This window comes from Scyliorhinus canicula, chromosome 9 (genome assembly GCF_902713615.1).
Source record: "Scyliorhinus canicula chromosome 9, sScyCan1.1, whole genome shotgun sequence".
Taxonomy (NCBI): Eukaryota; Metazoa; Chordata; class Chondrichthyes; order Carcharhiniformes; family Scyliorhinidae; genus Scyliorhinus; species Scyliorhinus canicula.
In genome coordinates this window covers 148,929,276-148,948,497 of record NC_052154.1, presented here as the reverse complement: position 1 = coordinate 148,948,497, position 19,222 = coordinate 148,929,276, and the positions used below count along the sequence as shown (strand labels likewise).

The 19,222-nt window shown below is 47.7% G+C and overlaps 1 protein-coding gene across 1 annotated transcript in view; it reads right to left on the bottom strand.

The window, feature by feature from the left end:
- The window catches only part of kiaa1549la (KIAA1549-like a), a 335,236-nt gene that overhangs the window by 64,068 nt on the left and 251,946 nt on the right, over window positions 1-19,222 (bottom strand). Inside the window, exons 15-16 of the mRNA XM_038807890.1 lie at window positions 8,958-9,178; window positions 4,293-4,425 (exon numbers count right to left, since the gene is read on the bottom strand). Coding sequence (XP_038663818.1) covers window positions 4,293-4,425; window positions 8,958-9,178 — 354 coding nt within the window. The remainder of the gene's footprint in view (window positions 1-4,292; window positions 4,426-8,957; window positions 9,179-19,222) is intronic.

The window sequence follows — 19,222 nt, the reverse complement described above, 5'->3', positions numbered from 1 at the left end:
AATTTGTTATACCTGCAAAAGGCACTAATAGCCAAAGTGAAAACAGATTTTGATCAGAGTCACAGCAAATGATTGTTAACCTGAAACTGACTCATCAACGGGTAATATCCCATGGCCTCTGGCCTTTGAAAGTTTTAATGTTATATTCCTGGACCCTCATACAGGCTGCTGTTAATGTCTAGCCAGTCAACACCAAGCCTGTCAAGTCTAAATCGCTTTGAAGCCTCATTCTCTTGAAGATTCCTGCCATCACCTGTATAGTGGACACAGTCTCTGTCATCTTGCTGCATCATCACCATCTTTAAAGGAATTTGGCAACTCCTGCTCTCAGCTAGCTGAACCCACCTGAACTTTAACTCCTTCGTGTGGCCCTCACTGGACTCAGACATTCGGGACTCTGACATTCATGTGAACTAATATTCTTGTCTTTTGTTTTTTTTGTTCTAAGTTATTCCTGGATGGAAAACTCTTTTCTTTGCTATCCCCTTATTGTGTACTCGTGTGTGTGCAAATGTAGTTGCAATGACCATTCCCCAGGTTTGAATGTGTGAATAAATAATACTTTTGATTTAACCTCAAAGAGAGTTTTCTACGAGTCACTTTAAAATGGACTTCACAAACAGATGACTTGAAGAAACATGCCACAATCTATTTCAAAAATTAAAACACCTCTACTCACGAACAGATCGTGAGAAAAATAAAGCTCAGTTTGGCTCAATACCCTGTCTATAACACTTATCACTAACACTGTGCCTACATGGCAGAAGAAGTTCTCCTTCCCAAAACAATAGGAAAATGAATCATTTTGCTTCCTAATCCTGATGAAAACCTTTTGGAAAATTGCACTGACAGAATTCAAACTAACAAGAGCAGCCTATTCACTCCTCAGTCCTTTTATACCACCAGTTATGGTGATTTGTACCGTAACTCCATTTAGCTGCCTTCACACACATCCCTCAATACCCTTACCCAATAAAAACCCATCATTCTCAGATTATTTACTTCTCTTTATGCCTGAAAGGTCAAATCTACTGAAAATTTGAAAAATTAGTTTGATTGATTTTTGTTAGGTCAGGATATTAAGTGTCACGGAACCAAGGCAGGTGAATAGTATTAAGATAAAGATCAGCCAACAATACCAACTCCCAATACTTCCAGCTGCACAGGGGCACCAGACAAGGATGCCCACTGTCCCCGCTGCTGTTCGCACTAGCAATTGAACCGCTAGCAATCGCGCTCAGGGCAGCAAAAAATTGGAGGGGGATCCGAAGGGGAGGTAGAGAGCACAGAGTCTCACTCCATGCGGATGATCTGCTCCTCTATATCTCGGACCCACAAAGCAGCATGGACGGAATCATCGCGCTCCTGAAAGAGTTTGGAGCCTTCTCCGGCTACAAACTCAACATGAGCAAAAGTGAGATCTTCCCATTACACCCGCAAGGGGGGGGGGGGGGGGGGGGGCAGCACTAAAGGGGCTGCCGTTCAAACAAGCCCGACATAAATTCCGCTACCTGGGGATCCAAATAGCCCATGACTGGAAAGGGATCCACAAATGGAACCTCACCAGCCTGACGGAGGAAGTTAAAAAGGAGCTGCAAAGATGGAACACACTCCCGCTCTCCCTCGCGGGGAGAGTTCAGACGATCAAAATGAACGTACTGCCCAGGTTCCTCTTCCTGTTTAGATCCATCCCGATCTACATCCCCAAGGCCTTTTTCAAAGCGCTGGACAAACTCATCATGGCGTTCGTATGGGGGGGTAAAAATGCTAGGATCCCAAAGAAGGTCTTACAAAAAACAAAAACCAGGGGAGGGTTAGCCCTCCCGAATCTACAATTCTACCACTGGGCAGCAACAGCCGAGCGAGTAAGGGGATGGATCCAGGAGCCAGAAGCTGAGTGGGTGCGTGCGGAGGAGGCCTCCTGCATGGGAACCTCCCTCCGGGCCCTCGCCACGGCAGCACTCCCATCCCCACCCAAAAAACACTCCAGCAGCCCAGTGGTGACAGCCACCCTCCAATCCTGGAACCAACTGCGGCAGCAACTTGGCCTGACCAAAATGTCGAACAGGGCTCCCATCTGCAACAACCATAGGTTCAAACCAGCACTGACCGACGCCACCTTCAAAAGGTGGAGGCAGGACGGGGGAACATTGACAGTCAGGGACCTATACACGGACGACAGGATCGCAACACTGGACAAACTGACAGAGAAATTTCAGCTAGCTGGGGGGAACGAGCTACGGTACCTGCAGCTCACAAACTTCCTACGAAAGGAGACAAGGACGCACCCACAACCGCCACGACAGACACTACTGGAAGACCTACTGGATGCAAGTATCCTAGAGAAAGGGAACTGTAGTGACATGTATGACCGACTGGTAGATAGGGACGACACCGTACTGGACGCAACAAGGAGGAAATGGGAGGACGACCTGGGGATGGAGATCGGGTGGGGACTCTGGAGCGAAGCACTGCATAGGGTCAACTCCACCTCCACGTGCGCAAGGCTCAGCCTGACGCAACTAAAAGTGGTACATAGAGCCCACTTAACAAGAACCCGTATGAGTAGGTTCTTCCCGGAGGTGGAAGACAGATGTGAACGGTGCCAAAGAGGCCCGGCCAACCACGCCCACATGTTCTGGTCTTGCCCCAGACTCGTGGAGTACTGGACAGCCTTCTTCGAGGTTATGTCCAAAGTGGTGGGAGTGAGGGTGGAGCCATGCCCGATAGTGGCGGTCTTCGGGGTTTCAGAACAGCCAGATCTATTCCTGGGGAGGAGGGCAGACGCCCTTGCCTTTGCCTCCCTGATCGCCCGCCGTAGAATCCTGTTTGGCTGGCGGTCAGCAGCACCGCCCAGAGCTGCGGACTGGCTGTCCGACCTCTCGGAATCTCTCCAAATGGAGAAAATCAAATTTGCCATCCGAGGGTCGGACGACGGCTTCCACAGAACGTGGGAGCCATTCATGCAACTGTTCCGGGACCTATTTGTGGCCAATGTACAAGAGGACGAATAGTCGGGGGAAGTTAGCGGGAGGGGGGGGGGGTGCTACAGGTTCGTTACGGGGGTTCGATGGCTAGCTAAGGCCCAAAACCAAGCTAAATAAACATGTTGAGGGGGGGGGGGGGGGCGCAGTTACTACTACGAAGATGCTTACCTGTAAATATGTATGTTAATTTTTGCGTGTTTGTTTTTGTTTGTTTTTTTTTGTTTCTCTCTCCTAACAATTTGTAATTTGTTCAATATAAAATACGAAAACTGAATAAAAACATTTATAAAAAAAAAAGATAAAGATCAGCCGTGAATTAACTGAATGGCAGAATAGGTTTGAGGGATTTAATGACTTCCTCCTGTCCCCTACATAAGGGGTGCGATTCTCGAGAATCGCGGGAGGGCCGGGCGACTCACGACACGCCGCCCTGGCACCCCCCACCCCCCGCTCGGAGAATCGCCGCTTTTCACGACGACCGGCGATTCTCTGGCCAGGATGGGCCGAGCGGCCTGACGTTCCCGACCTGTTCACGCCGGCTACAACCACACCTGGTCACTGCCGTCGTGAACATGGCGCCAAAGGTTAGTTTGTGGCTTGTGGGGGGCGGAGAGGGGAGTGAGCACCACGGCCGTGCTCGGGAGGGGACTGGCTCCCAAAGATCGTCAGGCCGGCGTCTCCAAGAGATGCACTCTTTCCCCTCCGCCGCTCCTCAAGATCAAGCCACCACGTCTTGTGGGGCAGCGGAGGGGAAGACAGCAACCTGCGCATGCGCGGCTGACATCACTTAGGCGCCGCCGTCACGTCATTCTCGGCGCGCCGCCTTGATGCAAACGTCAAGGCCATGCGGCCGAGATTTATGGAGCGCTGCTCCTAGCCCCCTGGGGGGGGGGGGGGGGGGGGGGTGTGAATAGGGTGTGAGGAGCGGCCTCCGAGGCCATCGTGAAACTCGGCAGAGTTCACGACGGCCTTCCCGATGCCACGCGGGAGCGGATAATTCCGCCCACGGTGGCTTATGACCCACCGTGATTGCAAGAGAGAGACAAAACAAAGCAGATACCAATACTCTGTGTTAACTAACATAGAGAAATGATATACAAAGGTAAACAGCAAATAAATGAGAGGGCTCCTTTGTTCTCCGATAGATCCACAGAGTGTCTCTGATTATCTGAGGTCCAGCTCGATTATAGGTGGCAATTTTTATATGCTCAACAAATAACAAAGTGCCCAATTGTACTGTCGAAGAGTAGAGACTATGGTTAAACAACTGAAAACAAATGCCAAAATAACTCCAACCGTACTTACATCATATCCACTGTTACGAATGCCCCGACGCGACCTCTCCCTCCTGACGAGAAGATCCATCTCTGTTCCTCCTGGACCTGGGCTGTTCAAAGATTGCCTGCTCCTATAAACAGCACTCTTCACCTGGGATTGCCTATATGGAGTCAAGATATTTTCAAAAAAGAATCATGAGAACCGTAGCAAGCACTGAATGGAGCATTATTGACATCTGCAAGATGGAATAACTTTGCCATTTGCTTCTGAATTTAGGAAGTTAAGTGAAATGTGCAGAAAATCATTTCCACACAAAAGTAAATTCACAGATGTGCTCAAAGGACTTGATAGTCAGAAAATTGGTGTCACAGTGATAAAGCTGTTGTATCCCTTTTCTTGCTCTGTATTCTCTTTTGAGTGTAACATTCCTCTTGCGTATCAGAATTACTGAAGCTACTTTAAACTCTTTACTTGGGCGAAAGAAGATTAAGGAGTTATCTAACTGAGATAGTTTAGGATGGTTAAACAATTTGACATGGTAAGTAGGGAGAAACGCAGCAGGATTTTCCCTGCAAGCTCCTAAATCCCATCGTCAAGCTGAAGTTGGGCATGAGGGAAACTGTCACTCACTGAGGTTTTCTTGGGACAATTAATGGCCAGAGGGTGGGTTCATCATCCAATAAAGGATGGAGGATGGGCTCTTGTGTGGAATGCATATTAAATTGTTTCTTAATGAATGACGTGGGTCTGCAGAGACAGAATGATGGAGGTAGCCAAAACAAGAACGTGCTTTCTGTGGACTACAGTAACACCCAAGGGCAGGTGAGGAGATAAGTATGCAAACAAAGGATTGAAAATACTAATTTTTCTATTGGCCCATTTACCCTATTTTCTATTGGCTAGAATTACTGTCCTTTCATTGGTTTAAAATGAACGTTTAACTGTGATATTATTGGTGTGTTGACATGCAAATAAGGGATTAGATTACGACTGTAAACTTATTAGTTGAAAAAGTACAAGTGTTACTGCTTCGCTGGATTCAGACAGAACAATGCCGTGAATCCCACTGAGTTGTTCTCCTTGTGCACAAGTCAATAAAGATTGATCAAAGATTACTCGCTGTATATACCTTGTTAATTCCAACACTTGAAGCTGGAGGGCCATTCAGTGGCCTTTTAGCTTTAAAGGGGCAGAAGGTTGTAATGGAAGCTGAGTGAGGGAGAGGGTGCTTCAAAATGATGGCACCCTTTCTCTGACTCTTTTAAAGGACAGAGCATTTGGAGTCAGGTGCCAGGAAGCTGAATGGAAAGCAAGCTAGCGACAAAACAGAAAGCAGAGATTAGAGGTTAAAATGAGGTACTCAGACTGGTAAAAGGTGGAAACTGATGTTCCACATGGAATGGTATTGGGCCTACTGTTGTCCACAATTTACACAAATGGTTTGGGCTTGGGAATTGAAAGTGCAATTTGGAAATGTGCGGATGGAATCAAATAGGCTGTGTTAATACGAAGAAAGAATGTGGCAAAATTCAAAAATACATTATTATTCTTAAAAGAGGGCATTTAATTGGCAGATGAATTTCAATATAGATGAGTGTGGTATATTTTGATTGGAGAAATAAGGAGGCCACAGACTACCTCGATACTAGCAGAGAGATTATAGCTCACGTAGGCAGAATTAAAATCGGACCAACAGTTTGAAAGAGGAACAAGAAGCAAAGTCATTTAGGAGAAAAAAAAATAAACACATCTTCAAAATTAGAGATGCAGTTTAATAAGGCCATAAATTAAAACATCAAGCTGTGGGGAAAATAATTGAAAAATAGAGAAGTTACATTAAATTTGCAGCGAACATGCTTACACCGCAATTATACTGAGCACAGTTCTCATCTCCATGCTATAAAAATGATATAGCAATACTGGAGAGGGTGTAAAAGAAATCACAAGAATATTATCAGAACTGAGAGGATATATATAGTAAAGGCTGAATGGCTCTTTTTGTCCCAGAAAAGAGAAATCTGGAGGGGTGGCCAAACACAGCTCGTAAAACTAGTGAAAGGGTTTGAGAAGATAGATTTAGAAAAAAATTGTTCCACTTGAAGGGCAGATCAGACTGGGGGCTATAAATACAAAGGTGTTCACAATAAATCCAACAGGGAATGCAAAAAAGACTTCCTTTCCCAGAGAGTGGTGGTCAGAACGTAAAACTTGCTCCTACATGGGGTAGTTGAGGTAAAAACATCAATGCCTTAAGGGGAGGTTGGACAATTCCATGAGGAAAATGTGCGGAAAGTGGTCAATGAAGTAGGACAGGAGGTTTGTCTGGAGCATAAAGATTGTCATGAACCAAATGGCTCTGTGCTGTAGACTGGATGTAACAGGGTGCAAAGGTTCACAGTGTGGCACTCCCACAGTATTGCACTGCAGTGTCAATCATGTCCTCAAGTCATGGAACTTTCACCCACCGCCTTCAGAAGACGAGAGTGTTACCCCCGATTCACGATACAAATCAGCCATGCCCTTATTAAATGGCAGGTCAGGCTTGATTGGATAAGAGGCATTGTCCTGTCTCTAAGTTTGGAGTTTCTTTGGAAGAAGCCAAAATGAAATAAGCCACATGCCCACAGTTACTCTGTTTCCATGCTGCAGTCTTGCTCGTCAGGGTAAATTTAGCAATGAGGGGAGATCAAGCTGAGATATACAAGATGATAAAGGGTATAGATAAAGTTGACGTGGAGTGAATGCTTCCTCTTGTGGGGCATTTGAGAACGAGAGGTCATAGTCTTAGGATAAGAAGTAGCAAATTTAAAACAGAGTTGAGGAGAAACTACTTCTCCTACTAATTTGCTACCCTAAAGTATGGTGGATGCAGGGACAGTGAGTAAACTCAAGGAGGAGTTAAACAGATTTTTAATTGGTAATGGGTTGAATGGTTATGGAGAACGGGCAGGACGGTGGAGTTAAGGCCAGGATGAGATCAGCCATGATCGAATAACGGACAGACTCGATGGGCCAAATGGTCTAATTCTGCTTCTATGTCTTATGAACTTATGAACCTTTTAATGTTGATGCTGTCTCGTTATTTACTCAATCTAAACCATTCACAATTTTAAACATTTCTATCAAACCCCCTCTTAACGTTCTCTGCGCTGAGCAGAACAGGCCCAGATTCTCCTGTCTCTCCTAATAACTGAGTTTGTCATCCCTGGAACCATTCTCATAAGGTGACAACAAAATACCTCAAGCTATCTCAGGCCAAGGCAGGACATATGGCAGCATATTTCTGGGATGAAATTTGGAGATCATGTACAGAGAAAGAAGCTGAAAACACTTCTGAAATTGAAGTCTGTCGGTTGTCTCCAATTAAACGTACTTTCGTTATCTCCAAGGTGAGTCCTGGAAGTATTATCAAACTTCTCATCATCCCATTCTGTCATTTCAGCTGAAAACTTATCTGAGCTCACTGATTTAGTTGTTTTACTTTGACCCGAGGCAGCTTTTAACTCTCCACTCCTGTCAAAACAATTTATAAGCTGTCAATCTATAGTGGCGTGAATTTCAGCCGACTGTTGGAGGCAGAGCTACTCTGTCAACATGTTATCTCACAGAGCTGGCATACGCCTACACTGATATTCTGATGCCACCATAATGTAAATAACTCTTGTGCACGAAAGAGGAGAACATTAGGGGTAAGACAACCAGGGCTCCTTTTCGTTAGGTGCGGCTTAGTGGCTGTTACTCTCATCTCTGAGTCAGACGTTCAAGTTCCAATCCAGCGACCTGAGCACAGTAATAAGGTTGGCAGTCCGCTGCAGGACTGAGTATCATCCTTCAGATTAAACGTTACCTCAATTCTGTTTGCTCGCTCAGGTGGACATAAAAGACCCCATGGTACTATTCGAAGAAGAGCTGGGAAGGTCCCTCCATTGTCCTGGGCCAATATTTACCCCTCAAGCCACAGCGCAGGAAGAGATTATCGGGTCATTATCACATCATTGTCGGTGGGAGTTTGTTGTGTGCAAAGTAGCTGCCCCATTTCATACGGGGCTGCTTTAGCACAGTGGGCTAAACAGCTGACTTGTAATGCAGAACAAGGCAGCAGCACGGTTCAATTCCCGTACCAGCCTCCCCGAATGTGGCGACTAGCTTTTCACAGTAACTTCATTGAAGCCTACTTGTGACAACAAGCGATTATTATTATTATTACATTACAACAGAGGTTACACTTCTGAGAAACTTTATTGGCTGAAAATAACTTTTGGGAATGCTGATATCGTTGAAAATTCCATACAAATGCCGATTCATCTTTCCTTAAATGTAATGCTTTTGTTGAAGAGTTTAAATATTTTAAAGCGGTTGATATCTTTGAAATGGGATAGAGAAATTTCCTATAATTGTGTCAAACATTTGTAGAATCACAGAATGAAACACGACAGAGGAAACCATTTGGACTATGCCTGTGCTGGTCCACTGAAAGAGCCATCGAATTAGTCCACTCCCTTTCTCCTTCCCCATAACAGTGAAACATTTTCTCTTCAAGTTTTATCCTGGTCCCCTTCAAGGGTTATTCTTGAATCTGCTTCCACCACTCTTTCAGGGTTAACTTAAAAGGGTTAATGGGATCAAATGATTGGACAGTGCAATGGATTCCCTAGCCTCCTGAATTTTTATCGAGTGTTACATATCTCTTACCTGTTTCGAGATTCAGTGAATGTGGAGGACACCTGGGTTTCAGCTTCTGCTACTCGATTGATTTCCATCTGTCCCTTCTCATACATTTTCCTCTGTTTTTCCATCATTGGCTGATTATTTTCTACTTCAGGGAAATCGTAATAACCTTTCCTCTTGGCTTTCAGGCGCAATTTGTTCCGATAGTGCTCAATATCGGATTTCTGTTTCAGGGCCTTGTTTACCTGATGAGAGAAATAGAAATAGAATGAAAAGGCGGCGGGGGGGGAGGTGGAGAGGGGGGGAGGTGGAGAGGGGGAGAGAGAGAGAGAGAGAGAGGCAGGGTGAGGCTTAGAGAGGCGTATGTTCATTTGAAGCAATCAACTTTCCCCAGGTTCCATGTGCTTATTTACTGCAGTAAAATGCAACTTGTGTGTGTGGTATAAAACCTATTGGACTAAATCATGCTGGAAATATAATTGTGTTAAGGATGCATGGCATGATTAATGAGTAAATTGGCCAGCAATTTCAGGGATTAAGAGATGCGGCATGAGATGCAAAACACATTGACTGAGCTACACTGTTCCACTGTTTGCTTCACACAATCGAGCTTCTGCCAATAGTCTTTGCTACTTCTTGAATTTATACATTAACCATCCATTAGACTCACCGCAGAATGTTCGGTTTATAGTTAGCATAAATCCCAATTTACTTACATGATCATTATTGAGGCAATGTCAATCAATCGCTCAGCACAGAAAGGGATTGATTTAAATTGTAAAGTTTTACTCATATAGATAGTGGGCTGTAGCCACCTGGGGTGGCCACGTCCCGATTTCAAAATGGACACTCATGAGGAGTGTAGGGAAAATTGGCCAGCTACAGGGAACACAAGCAGGTGCAAGGTTTCCTGTGTATTAGGATTTGCAGAACCCAGACAGAACCAAAACCAATAGCCATTTACATATTAATGAGGATCTCCAGAAACAATCAGAGACATTGAAACACTCGGGACCAAGACAGACTCCCTGGCGCCAGTGGGAGCTAGAACAAAGGCAGGCCAACGAACACCTAGGGCCCGCCCAACGATCAGGGAACAACTCCAGTATTGGAGAAAATCGATGAGAATGATTGAGACATGGTCCAATTAATTGGGACAAAGTCCGGGATCCGCCCAAAAGGGTGCGAAGCCCCTGGGGCCTATAAGATAAGAGTCCCCAAGTTCAGTTCCTTCTTCTTGGCTCTTGGCTCTCAGCGAGGAGAGACCTGCCTAACAGCTTCTTGGCCTTGGCTCTCAGCGAGGAGAGACCTGCCTAACAGCTTCTTGGCCTTGGCTCTCAGCGAGGAGAGACCTGCCTAACAGCTTCTTGGCCTTGGCTCTCAGCGAGGAGAGACCTGCCTAACAGCTTCTTGGCCTTGGCTCTCAGCGAGGAGAGACCTGCCTAACAGCTTCTTGGCCTTGGCTCTCAGCGAGGAGAGACCTGCCTAGCAGCTGCATCAACCAAGTAAGTCTCAGATCAACGCACGCTATGAGATAGACGCTCCTAGCTACTATTCCATACCAGCTTTGAAGCCAACAGATTCAGACCCGTACAAAGACCATTGTTCCTCTGACCTGGTGGGCCATTCGAAGCTACGTATAGGCTTTTAGTAATAGTGATAGTTTAGTAAGTAGAGTTTTATGCATGAGTAGTGATTGACTGTGTGTATAATAAATGTGTATTGATTTCAAACTTACTAACGGGTGTATTGAGTTATTGATCAGCACTTGGCTTTGAACCTCGTGGTGGTATCAGAAAGATACCTGGTGACTCTAGAGCAAAGGTTATTAAAACAGAGCAATTAAGTAAAAGCATAACGAGCAACAGGGCGTCATTGAATGGGAAAGTTTCAAAGTGTCATTTGTAGAGGATTTTACTGAGAGTTCCCCCACCCCGGCTCTGTCAGTGAGTTCCCAACCGCCATCTAACCACACTTGGGCCGCGATTCAAATAATTGGGGACAAAGTCCCATAACGAGCGTGTTTAGCTGCGTGAAACAAGGGGCTACATAACGCGACTCATGTTGTATAAGGGGCCTCAGCAGGGAACACATGGCTGAGGCCGCACATAGCCCCATATTATTAACTGAGGAGCTCTGCTCGCTAATACTCCCCAGTATAGCGAGGTTCCTGAAGCGATCCCGACCCCTCCATCCCCATTGGAGAACACTATGTGAGGTTCCCTGCTCCTCAAACCACCCCCCCACCCACCCAACACCCATGCAGGGCACTCTCGTCTGAATGCCGCATGCGGAAAATTCCATCTTGGCACATTGGCAGTGGCAGCCTGGCACCCTGGCAGTGCCACCTGGGCACCATGGCAGTGACAGGTTGGCACCCATGAGGTAACCAAGGCATTGGGATCTATCCCCTTCACCTTGGACACATTAGGCGAGTGCCGTTCAACATTGTTAGAAATACAAAGCATAAGAGCAGCGCGGTGGCGCAGTGGTTAGCATTGCTGCCTCACGGGGCCGAGGTCCCAGGTTCAATCCCGCCTCTGGGTCACTGACCGTGTGGAGTTTGCACATTCTCCCCGTGTTTTCTTGAGTTTCACCCCCACAACCCAAACATGTGCAGGGTAGGTGGATTGTAGTCTCCACAAATGGGGACCAGAAAGATCAGCACTCGTGGGCGATCCCCCAGGGGACTGGAGGCCCCATGTGCATGCCCTCTGGGCAGGGTGGTACCCTGACACGGCTGGTGACACCTGGGTACCTTGGTGTGCCAGCCTGGGCACCTTGGTGTGCCAGCCAAGTTGCCACTGCCAGCTGTGGGGGCACTGCCAGGGTACCAGGCTGGCACTGCCAAAGTGCCAAGCTGGCATTTTTGCCCGGCGGTGACTGAATAGGGGTGCCCTGTGCGGTTGTGGGGGAGGGAGTAGTAAATGGGGCCCGGGAACTCCCTGACAGTGAGTTGAGGCTTGGGAGATTTGGGGGTCACATTGGGAGCATCCCGATCTCTCCTGGCACTGAGGAGTTTCAGCAAGCGGGGCTCCTCAGTTCTGGAAACAGGGCTAAGTGGCCACGTGTTTCCCACTGAGGCCCTGCATCTAACAAGAGTCATTTTAGATAGCGTTGTGTTTCTCAGTGCTGCGAGTGTGGGCAAACGTGCGGTTACACGCGCTCGCTATGGGAAACTGTTCCCATTTGGTTAAATTGCGTCCAATGTCTTAAGTGTAGGCCTTGAACCATGGAGAGGAGAGCTGCCAACAGAGCCAAGCTGGTACTTTAACTGGTGAGCGTTTGTGCAACAAAGAAAGGCTTGCATGTTTTTTTTTAATTGTTCATGGGATGTGGACATTGTTGGCAAGGGTGGCATTTATTGCCTATCTCATATTTCCCCTGAGAAGGTGAGTCGCCTTCTCGAACCACTGCAGTACATCATAGCAAGTTCTATACAACTCATTGGCTAGCTCGGCCATTTCAGAGGGTGGTTCAGTCAACCGCATTGCTTTGTGTCTGGAGTCACATGTAGACATTATCTGGTAAGAACAGCAGATTTCCTTCCTTAAAGGGCATTACAACAATCTGGTCGTGAAGTAGTCACCATTACTAAGACTAGCCGTTACTCCAGGCTTTGAGATTACTAGTCCATAAGATAACCACCACTATATCCAGCAATACACAACTGGTCCACCTTGTGGGGCAATTCTCCGAGCCCCGCGCCGGGCTAGAGAATCGGAGCAACCGCGCCACGACGCCGGCGCGCGATTCTCCAAGGTGCGGAGAATCAGCGCCAATCGCGCCGACGCGTTACCGGCCCTCTGGAAACGGCGGGGCCCCTGATTCTCCGGCCCGAATGGGCCGGGCGGCCGCTCCGACATGACAGAGTCCCGCCGGCGTCGTTCACCCCTGGTCGCTGCCGGCGGGGACTCTGCGGGAACGCTCAGGGCCTGTTGGGGGGGGGGGGGCTCAATCAACGGGGGGGAGGGCCTCCGATGGTGTCTGGCCCACAATCGGGGGGGCCAGCCTCTCTGTCGGCGGGCCTCCTTTCCTCTGCCGGCAATGTTATATCCCTGAGCCATTTTTGTGCGGGGCAGCCTGGGAGAGGACGGCCACTGCGCATGCGCTAATTGCCGCCTGCCCAACTGCGCATGCGCGGGACCCAAGGCGCCAGGTCTTCTACGCGGCGCCGTGTCTCCGACGCCGTACCGAGGCGCCGCCCCCACAAATCGCGCCACGCCCCTGCCAGCCCCACGGAGGCCCCAGAATAGGGTCTGGGAACAGGCGCCGACGCTGGCGTAAATCACTCCGGTTTTTACTCCTGCGTCGGCACTTAGACTCCCGTTGGAAGAATCCCGCCCTGTGTGTCATACATTGTTAGAAATACAAAGCATAAGAGCAGCGCGGTGGCGTAGTGGTTAGCATTGCTGCCTCACGGCGCCGAGGTCCCAGGTTCGATCCCGCTTCTGGGTCACTGACCGTGTGGAGTTTGCACATTCTCCCCGTGTTTGCATGAGTTTCGCCCCCACAACCCAAACATGTGCAGGGTAGGTGGATTGGCCACACTAAATTGCCCCTTAATTGGAAAAAATGAATTTGGTACTCCAAATTCATTTTTTAAAAATATAAAGCATAAAGATTGGGCTTCTTTCTCCTTGTGGCCTGAAATTTACCTGCAATAACTAGAATTTAAAATAACTTGCAATTCACACAGTGTGTTTTTAAGCATTGACCTTCAAGAAAAAGACTGGGTCAGTAATTAAAATGCTACAAGTGCGCTATCGGCATCAGGCTACCTGGGAGTAATACCATGGAAGAACAGCCAGCGATAGTTGGCAGTGGAATGCAGACTGGTAACTGCACTGGATTTGATTAGCTATCAATGAGGGGTCAATTTGCTCGCTATAAATCTCGTGCAAAGATTTCTGGTGGCTTAATTAGAGATCTGCTCCACTGCACACAGAGTGTAACAAAAACCTATTAGGTTTTCGCAAGAACAATGCTAAAATCCTGAAGAACATCTGGCAATCAGCCGTACACAGGTGACTCCAATGACAATCAAACGAAGATCCTCCATAAACAATCAGTATTCACCAGCACCCAGGGAAGGCAAAAAATGAAAGCAACTGCCCAAGTAAGATTCTGCTTCTTATTTTAAAAAAAATGAAAAGCTGTAGCTTAAGCCTCAATCGGAACCTGTCTAGTTTAATCGCACAGTGACTTGATGCTTCATCCTCCACATCACGACCCATCCCCCCACATGATAAATAACAAATCCAAGGAATTCTTCCACAATTCCTAAAAAAAAGCTCAGGTGAAAAATTCCGCAGGAGAGATTGTGGGCGCATTTGAATGCATTTATTTTCCTTCACTTTAAGACCTGCTCCATCTGAGGTGTGGGTAGAAAGTTGCCAGCAATAATTCCAATCAATGCTGATCGTATGCTGGCCGACGCCTGAATGTTTTAAAATCCATCAAGCATTTTGCCGTATGCACCAGTCGCTTACATCAGCAGAGCTGCGCTGTATTTTTCTTTCATGTAAGGTACTTGCCCGTTAATTTTCGCACCAGTAAGAAATCCTTCAAATTTACTGCCAGAACACATGGCAGTTTGTGCTTACACCATCAGCAAGAACTTGCAATTGGAGTGCACCGCATCAAGCAGCAGATGTGTGGTTCAGCAGTAAGGGTGCGACTAACTAGAGGGTTGGAGGTTCAAGTCCCACGTCAGAGCAACATTTAGGCTAACATTGGGAGGAGTGCTGCTGTGTAAATGGTCTTGTCCTTTCAATGTAACATTAAATCATGACACTGCTGCTCTCTCAAATAGATGCAAAACTGCCAGCTTGAAGAAAAACAGGGGAAGAAATTCTCTCAGGTGCCTTTGTCAATCTTTAACCCTCACCATAAAACAGATTATCTGACCATTGTCCCACTACGGTTTGTGGGATCTTGCTGTGCGCAAACTGGCTGCTGTGTTTGCTGCATTGCAAGAGTGGCTAGACTTCAGATATAATTTATTAGCCAATAGGAATTTTGGGATGTTCTGAGACCATGTATAGGAACGGAACTTCTTTCTTCATTCTCAAGATGTTATGAAGTTCCAATACGGGGAATTACTGAAATGCAGTCAGTGTTGGCAGGCATTTTCCACACCGCAAGATCCTGCAAATATCAAATGACAAGCCTGCTTCGGTGCAGTGCAGGGAGGCTGCTGCACAGCTAGTAGTGCCATTTTGTGGATGAGCTAGATGTGCCAGCTGTAAGTCAGCTGCAGTAGTTCTTACTCAAAGTCACTGGTCTGGTAGTATGACTAGACGTACCTGGGAGTGTGAGCTGCTATTGGTGTAGAAGGCTCGCTGCCCATTGGCCCAAGTGTTCTCTTCTCATTGGTCGAGAGTAAGGTAGCTCCGCCCATGACGCGGAGTATAAAAACCCGTGTTTCCCAGCAGCCACCGTTCTTTCTGTACTCAAGCTGCTGGGCACACTTCTTGTAGATTAAAGCCTTCGATTCGGACTACTCCTTCGTTTCTCTGTTCATTGATCGCGCATCAACTGGTTAAAGCCCCACTTTAAAGATTTGGGTATATAATCCAGGCTGACACTGCCAGTGCAGTGCTGAGGGAGTGCCGCATTGTGGAAGACTTTTAGATGAGACCAAAGCCCTCTCCCCCTCAATCCAGAACCATGACAATGAAGGGAAACATGGAGAAAATGGGAAACAGGCAGTAATGGCTGAATCGCCCATTGTCCCATCTTGCCTCGGAAAAGATCAATTGATTTATTATCGCCTGTTTTGCATTACCTCCACAATTTAAAAAGACCCCTGAAGAGTCAAAAGAACGACAAAAATATAGTTAATACCAGCATCCATTGTTAAATACCAGCACCTTCCCGACGCCCCCCAGTCCTGTCTTTTTTTTTAATATAAATTTAGAGTACCCAATTCATTTTGTCCAATAAAGGGGCAATTTGGAGTGGCCAATCCACCTAACATGCACATCTTTGGGTTGTGGGGGTGAAACCCACGCAAACACGGGGAGAATGTGCAAACTCCACACGGACAGTGACCCAGAGCCAGGACCGAACTTGGGACCTCAGCGCCAAGAAGCAACAGGGCTAACCCACTGCGCCACCGTGCTGCCGTCCCAGTCCTGTCTTAACCCATTTGTTGCAGCACTTGATAACTCTGGTGCTTTGTTAAAGAGGGAGGAAAACAAAGTATTAATGCAACAGCGCTTGTTTTTCTTCATTCTTTCATGGGATGTGAGCGTCACTGGCAATGCCAGCATTTGTTGCCGAAACCTCATTGCCCTTGAAATTAGTGCTTTGGGCTGGAGACAGAGGGAAGAGTCACATAAACCAAGGTGAGAGATGAAAACCGAGAGAGTGAGAGAGAGACTAGAGACACATGTACACAAATTTAGAAAAAGAGCAATGACGGAGATAGAGTGAGGCAGACAAAGAAATGGCAGAATTTAATGGCTTCCCTCATGGTGAGTTTGATGGGGGAGTTGGGCATTTAATAAGGACCCAGACTGTTCACATTATATATGAATGATTTGGATGAGGGAACTCCAGTGCAGGAGATCTTTCAGCCCATCACGTCTGTACCAGCTCTCTTTTTTTTTTATTCGTTCATGGGATCTGGATAATGCTAGCTTGGCCAGCATTTATTGCCAATTCTGAGGCATTTGAAAATGAAAATCGCTTTATTGTCACGAGTAGGCTTCAATGAAGTTACTGTGAAAAGCCCTTAGTTGCCACATTTCGGCGCCTGTCCGGGGAGGCTGGTACGGGAATTGAACCGTGCTGCTGGCCTGCTTGGTCTGCTTTTTTAAAAGCCAGCGATTTAGCTGAGTGAGCTAAAGAGTCACCACATTGCTATGTCTGGAATTTCACATAAATCAGACCAGGTAAGGATGACAGATTGTCTTCCCTAAAGGACATTAATGAACCAGATGGGTTTTTACGACAATCGACAGTGAGTTTCAGGTTTTTATTGAATTCAAATTTCACCATCTGCCATGGTAGAATGACCTGGTTCAAATCCAAACGTCCCTGGATTACTAGTCCAGCGACAATACCACTACACCGCTGAAGGGAGAGGGGTGGCAGGTGGGTGGGGGGCGAGAGGCTGGAGGATGAGAGAGGCTGGAGGTTGAGGGGGAGAGAGGATCTGGATGGAGGGGGACAGAGGCTGGGGAGGGGAAGAGAGGCTGGAGGGAGGGGGAGAGAGGCTGGAGGAAGGGAGAGAGGCTGAAGGGAGGGAGAGAGGCTGGAGGGAGGGAGAGATAGGCTGGAGGGAGGGAGAGAGGCTGGAGGGAGGGAGAGAGGTTGGAGGGAGGGAGAGAGGTTGGAGGGAGGGAGAGAGATTGGAGGGAGGGAGAGAGGCTGGAGGGAGGGAGAGAGGTTGGAGGGAGGGAGAGAGGCTGGAGGGAGGGAGAGAGGCTGGAGAGAGGGAGAGAGGCTGGAGGGAGGGAGAGAGGCTGGAGGGAGGGAGAGAGAGGCTGGAGGGAGGGAGAGAGGCTGGAGGGAAAGGGAGAGAGGCTGGAGGGAGGGGAGGAAAGGCTGGTGGAAGGGAGGAGAGAGGCTGAAGGGAGGGAGAGAGAGGCTGGAGGGAGGGAGAGAGGCTGGAGGGAGGGAGAGTGGCATGAGAGAGGCTGGAGGGAGGGGGAGAGAGGCTGGAGGAAGGGAGGAGAGAGGCTGAAGGGAGGGGGAGAGGTTGGAGGGAGGGAGAGAGGTTGGAGGGAGGGAGAGAGGCTGGAGGGAGAGAGAGGGTGGAGGGAAGGAGGGAGAGAGGCTGGAGGGAAAGAGAGAGAGGGTGGAGGGAGGGAGAGAGAGGGTGGAGGGAGGGAGAGAGAGGCTGGAGGGAAAGGGAGAGAGGCTGGAGGGAGGGAGAGAGAGGGTGGAGGAAGGAGGGAGAGAGGCTTGAGGAAGGTGGAGAGAGTCTGGAGGGAGTGTGTAACAGAGGTTTGGTGATGTTGGGAATGTAGAGAATTTGAGTGTGTGAGGGGCAAAAAGGGGAAGAGTTTCGACAAAGTCATTAGAACTGGGGTTTGGTTATGCTGGGAAGCAGTGGGGAGTGCTTGGATAGCTTTGAATGCATGGGGATAGCATTGAGCCCACAGGATAGCGGTGAGTACACAGGATAGCTTTGAATACAATGGGAGATAGCTTTGAGCTAATGAGGATACTTTTGAGCGCAATGGGAGATAGCTTTGAATACAATGGGAGATAGCTTTGAGTGCAATGGGAGATAGCTTTGAGTGCAATGGGAGATAGTTTTGAGCTAATGAGGATAGCTTTGAGCTCACGGGGATAGCTTTGAGCACATGGGGATAGCTTTGAGCACACGGGGATAACTGTGAGTTCATGGAGTTAGCTTTGACCTCACAGGGATAGCTTTGAGCGCACAGGGCTAGCTTTGAGCGCATGGGGATAGCTTTGAGCGCATGGGGATAGCTTTGAGCACACGGGGATAACTGTGAGTTCATGGGGATAGCTTTGAGTGCATGGGGATAGCTTTGAGCTCACAGGACTAGCTTTCAGCACATGGGGATAGCTTTGAGAGCAAGGGGGGATAGCTTTGAGCACATGGGGATAGCTTTGAGAGCAAGGGGGGATAGCTTTGAGCACATCGGGATAGCTTTGAGTGCAGGCAGACAGTTCTGAGTGCATGCAGACAGTTTTGAGTGCATGCAGATAGCTTTGAGTGCATGCAGGTAGTTTTGAGTGCTTGCAGATAGTTTTGTGTGGATGCAGATAGCTTTGAGTGCATGTCGATAGTTTTGAATGCATGCAGATAGTTTTGAATGCATGAAGATAGTTTTGTGTGCATGCAGATAGTTTTGTGTGCATGCAGATAGCTTTGAGTGCATGCCGATAGTTTTGAATGCATGCAGATAGCTTTGAGTGGATGCAGATAGCTTTGAGTGCATGCAGATCGTTTTGAATGCATGCAGATAGTTTTGAGTCCATGCAGATGGTTTTGAGTGCATGCAGATAGTTTTGAGTTCATGTAGACAGTTCTGAGTGCATGCAGACAGTTGAGTGCATGCAGATAGCTGAGTGCATGCAGATAGCTGAGTGCATGCAGATAGTTTTGAGTGCATGCAGATAGTTTTGAATGCATGCAGATAGTTTTTAGTGCATGCTGTTAGCTTTGAGTGCGTGCAAATAGTTTTGAGTGCATGTAGATAACTGTGAGTGGATGCAGACAGTTCTGAGTGCATGCAGATAGTTTTGAGTGCATGTCGATAGTTTTGCGTGCATGCAGGTAGTTTTGAGTGAATGCAGGTAGC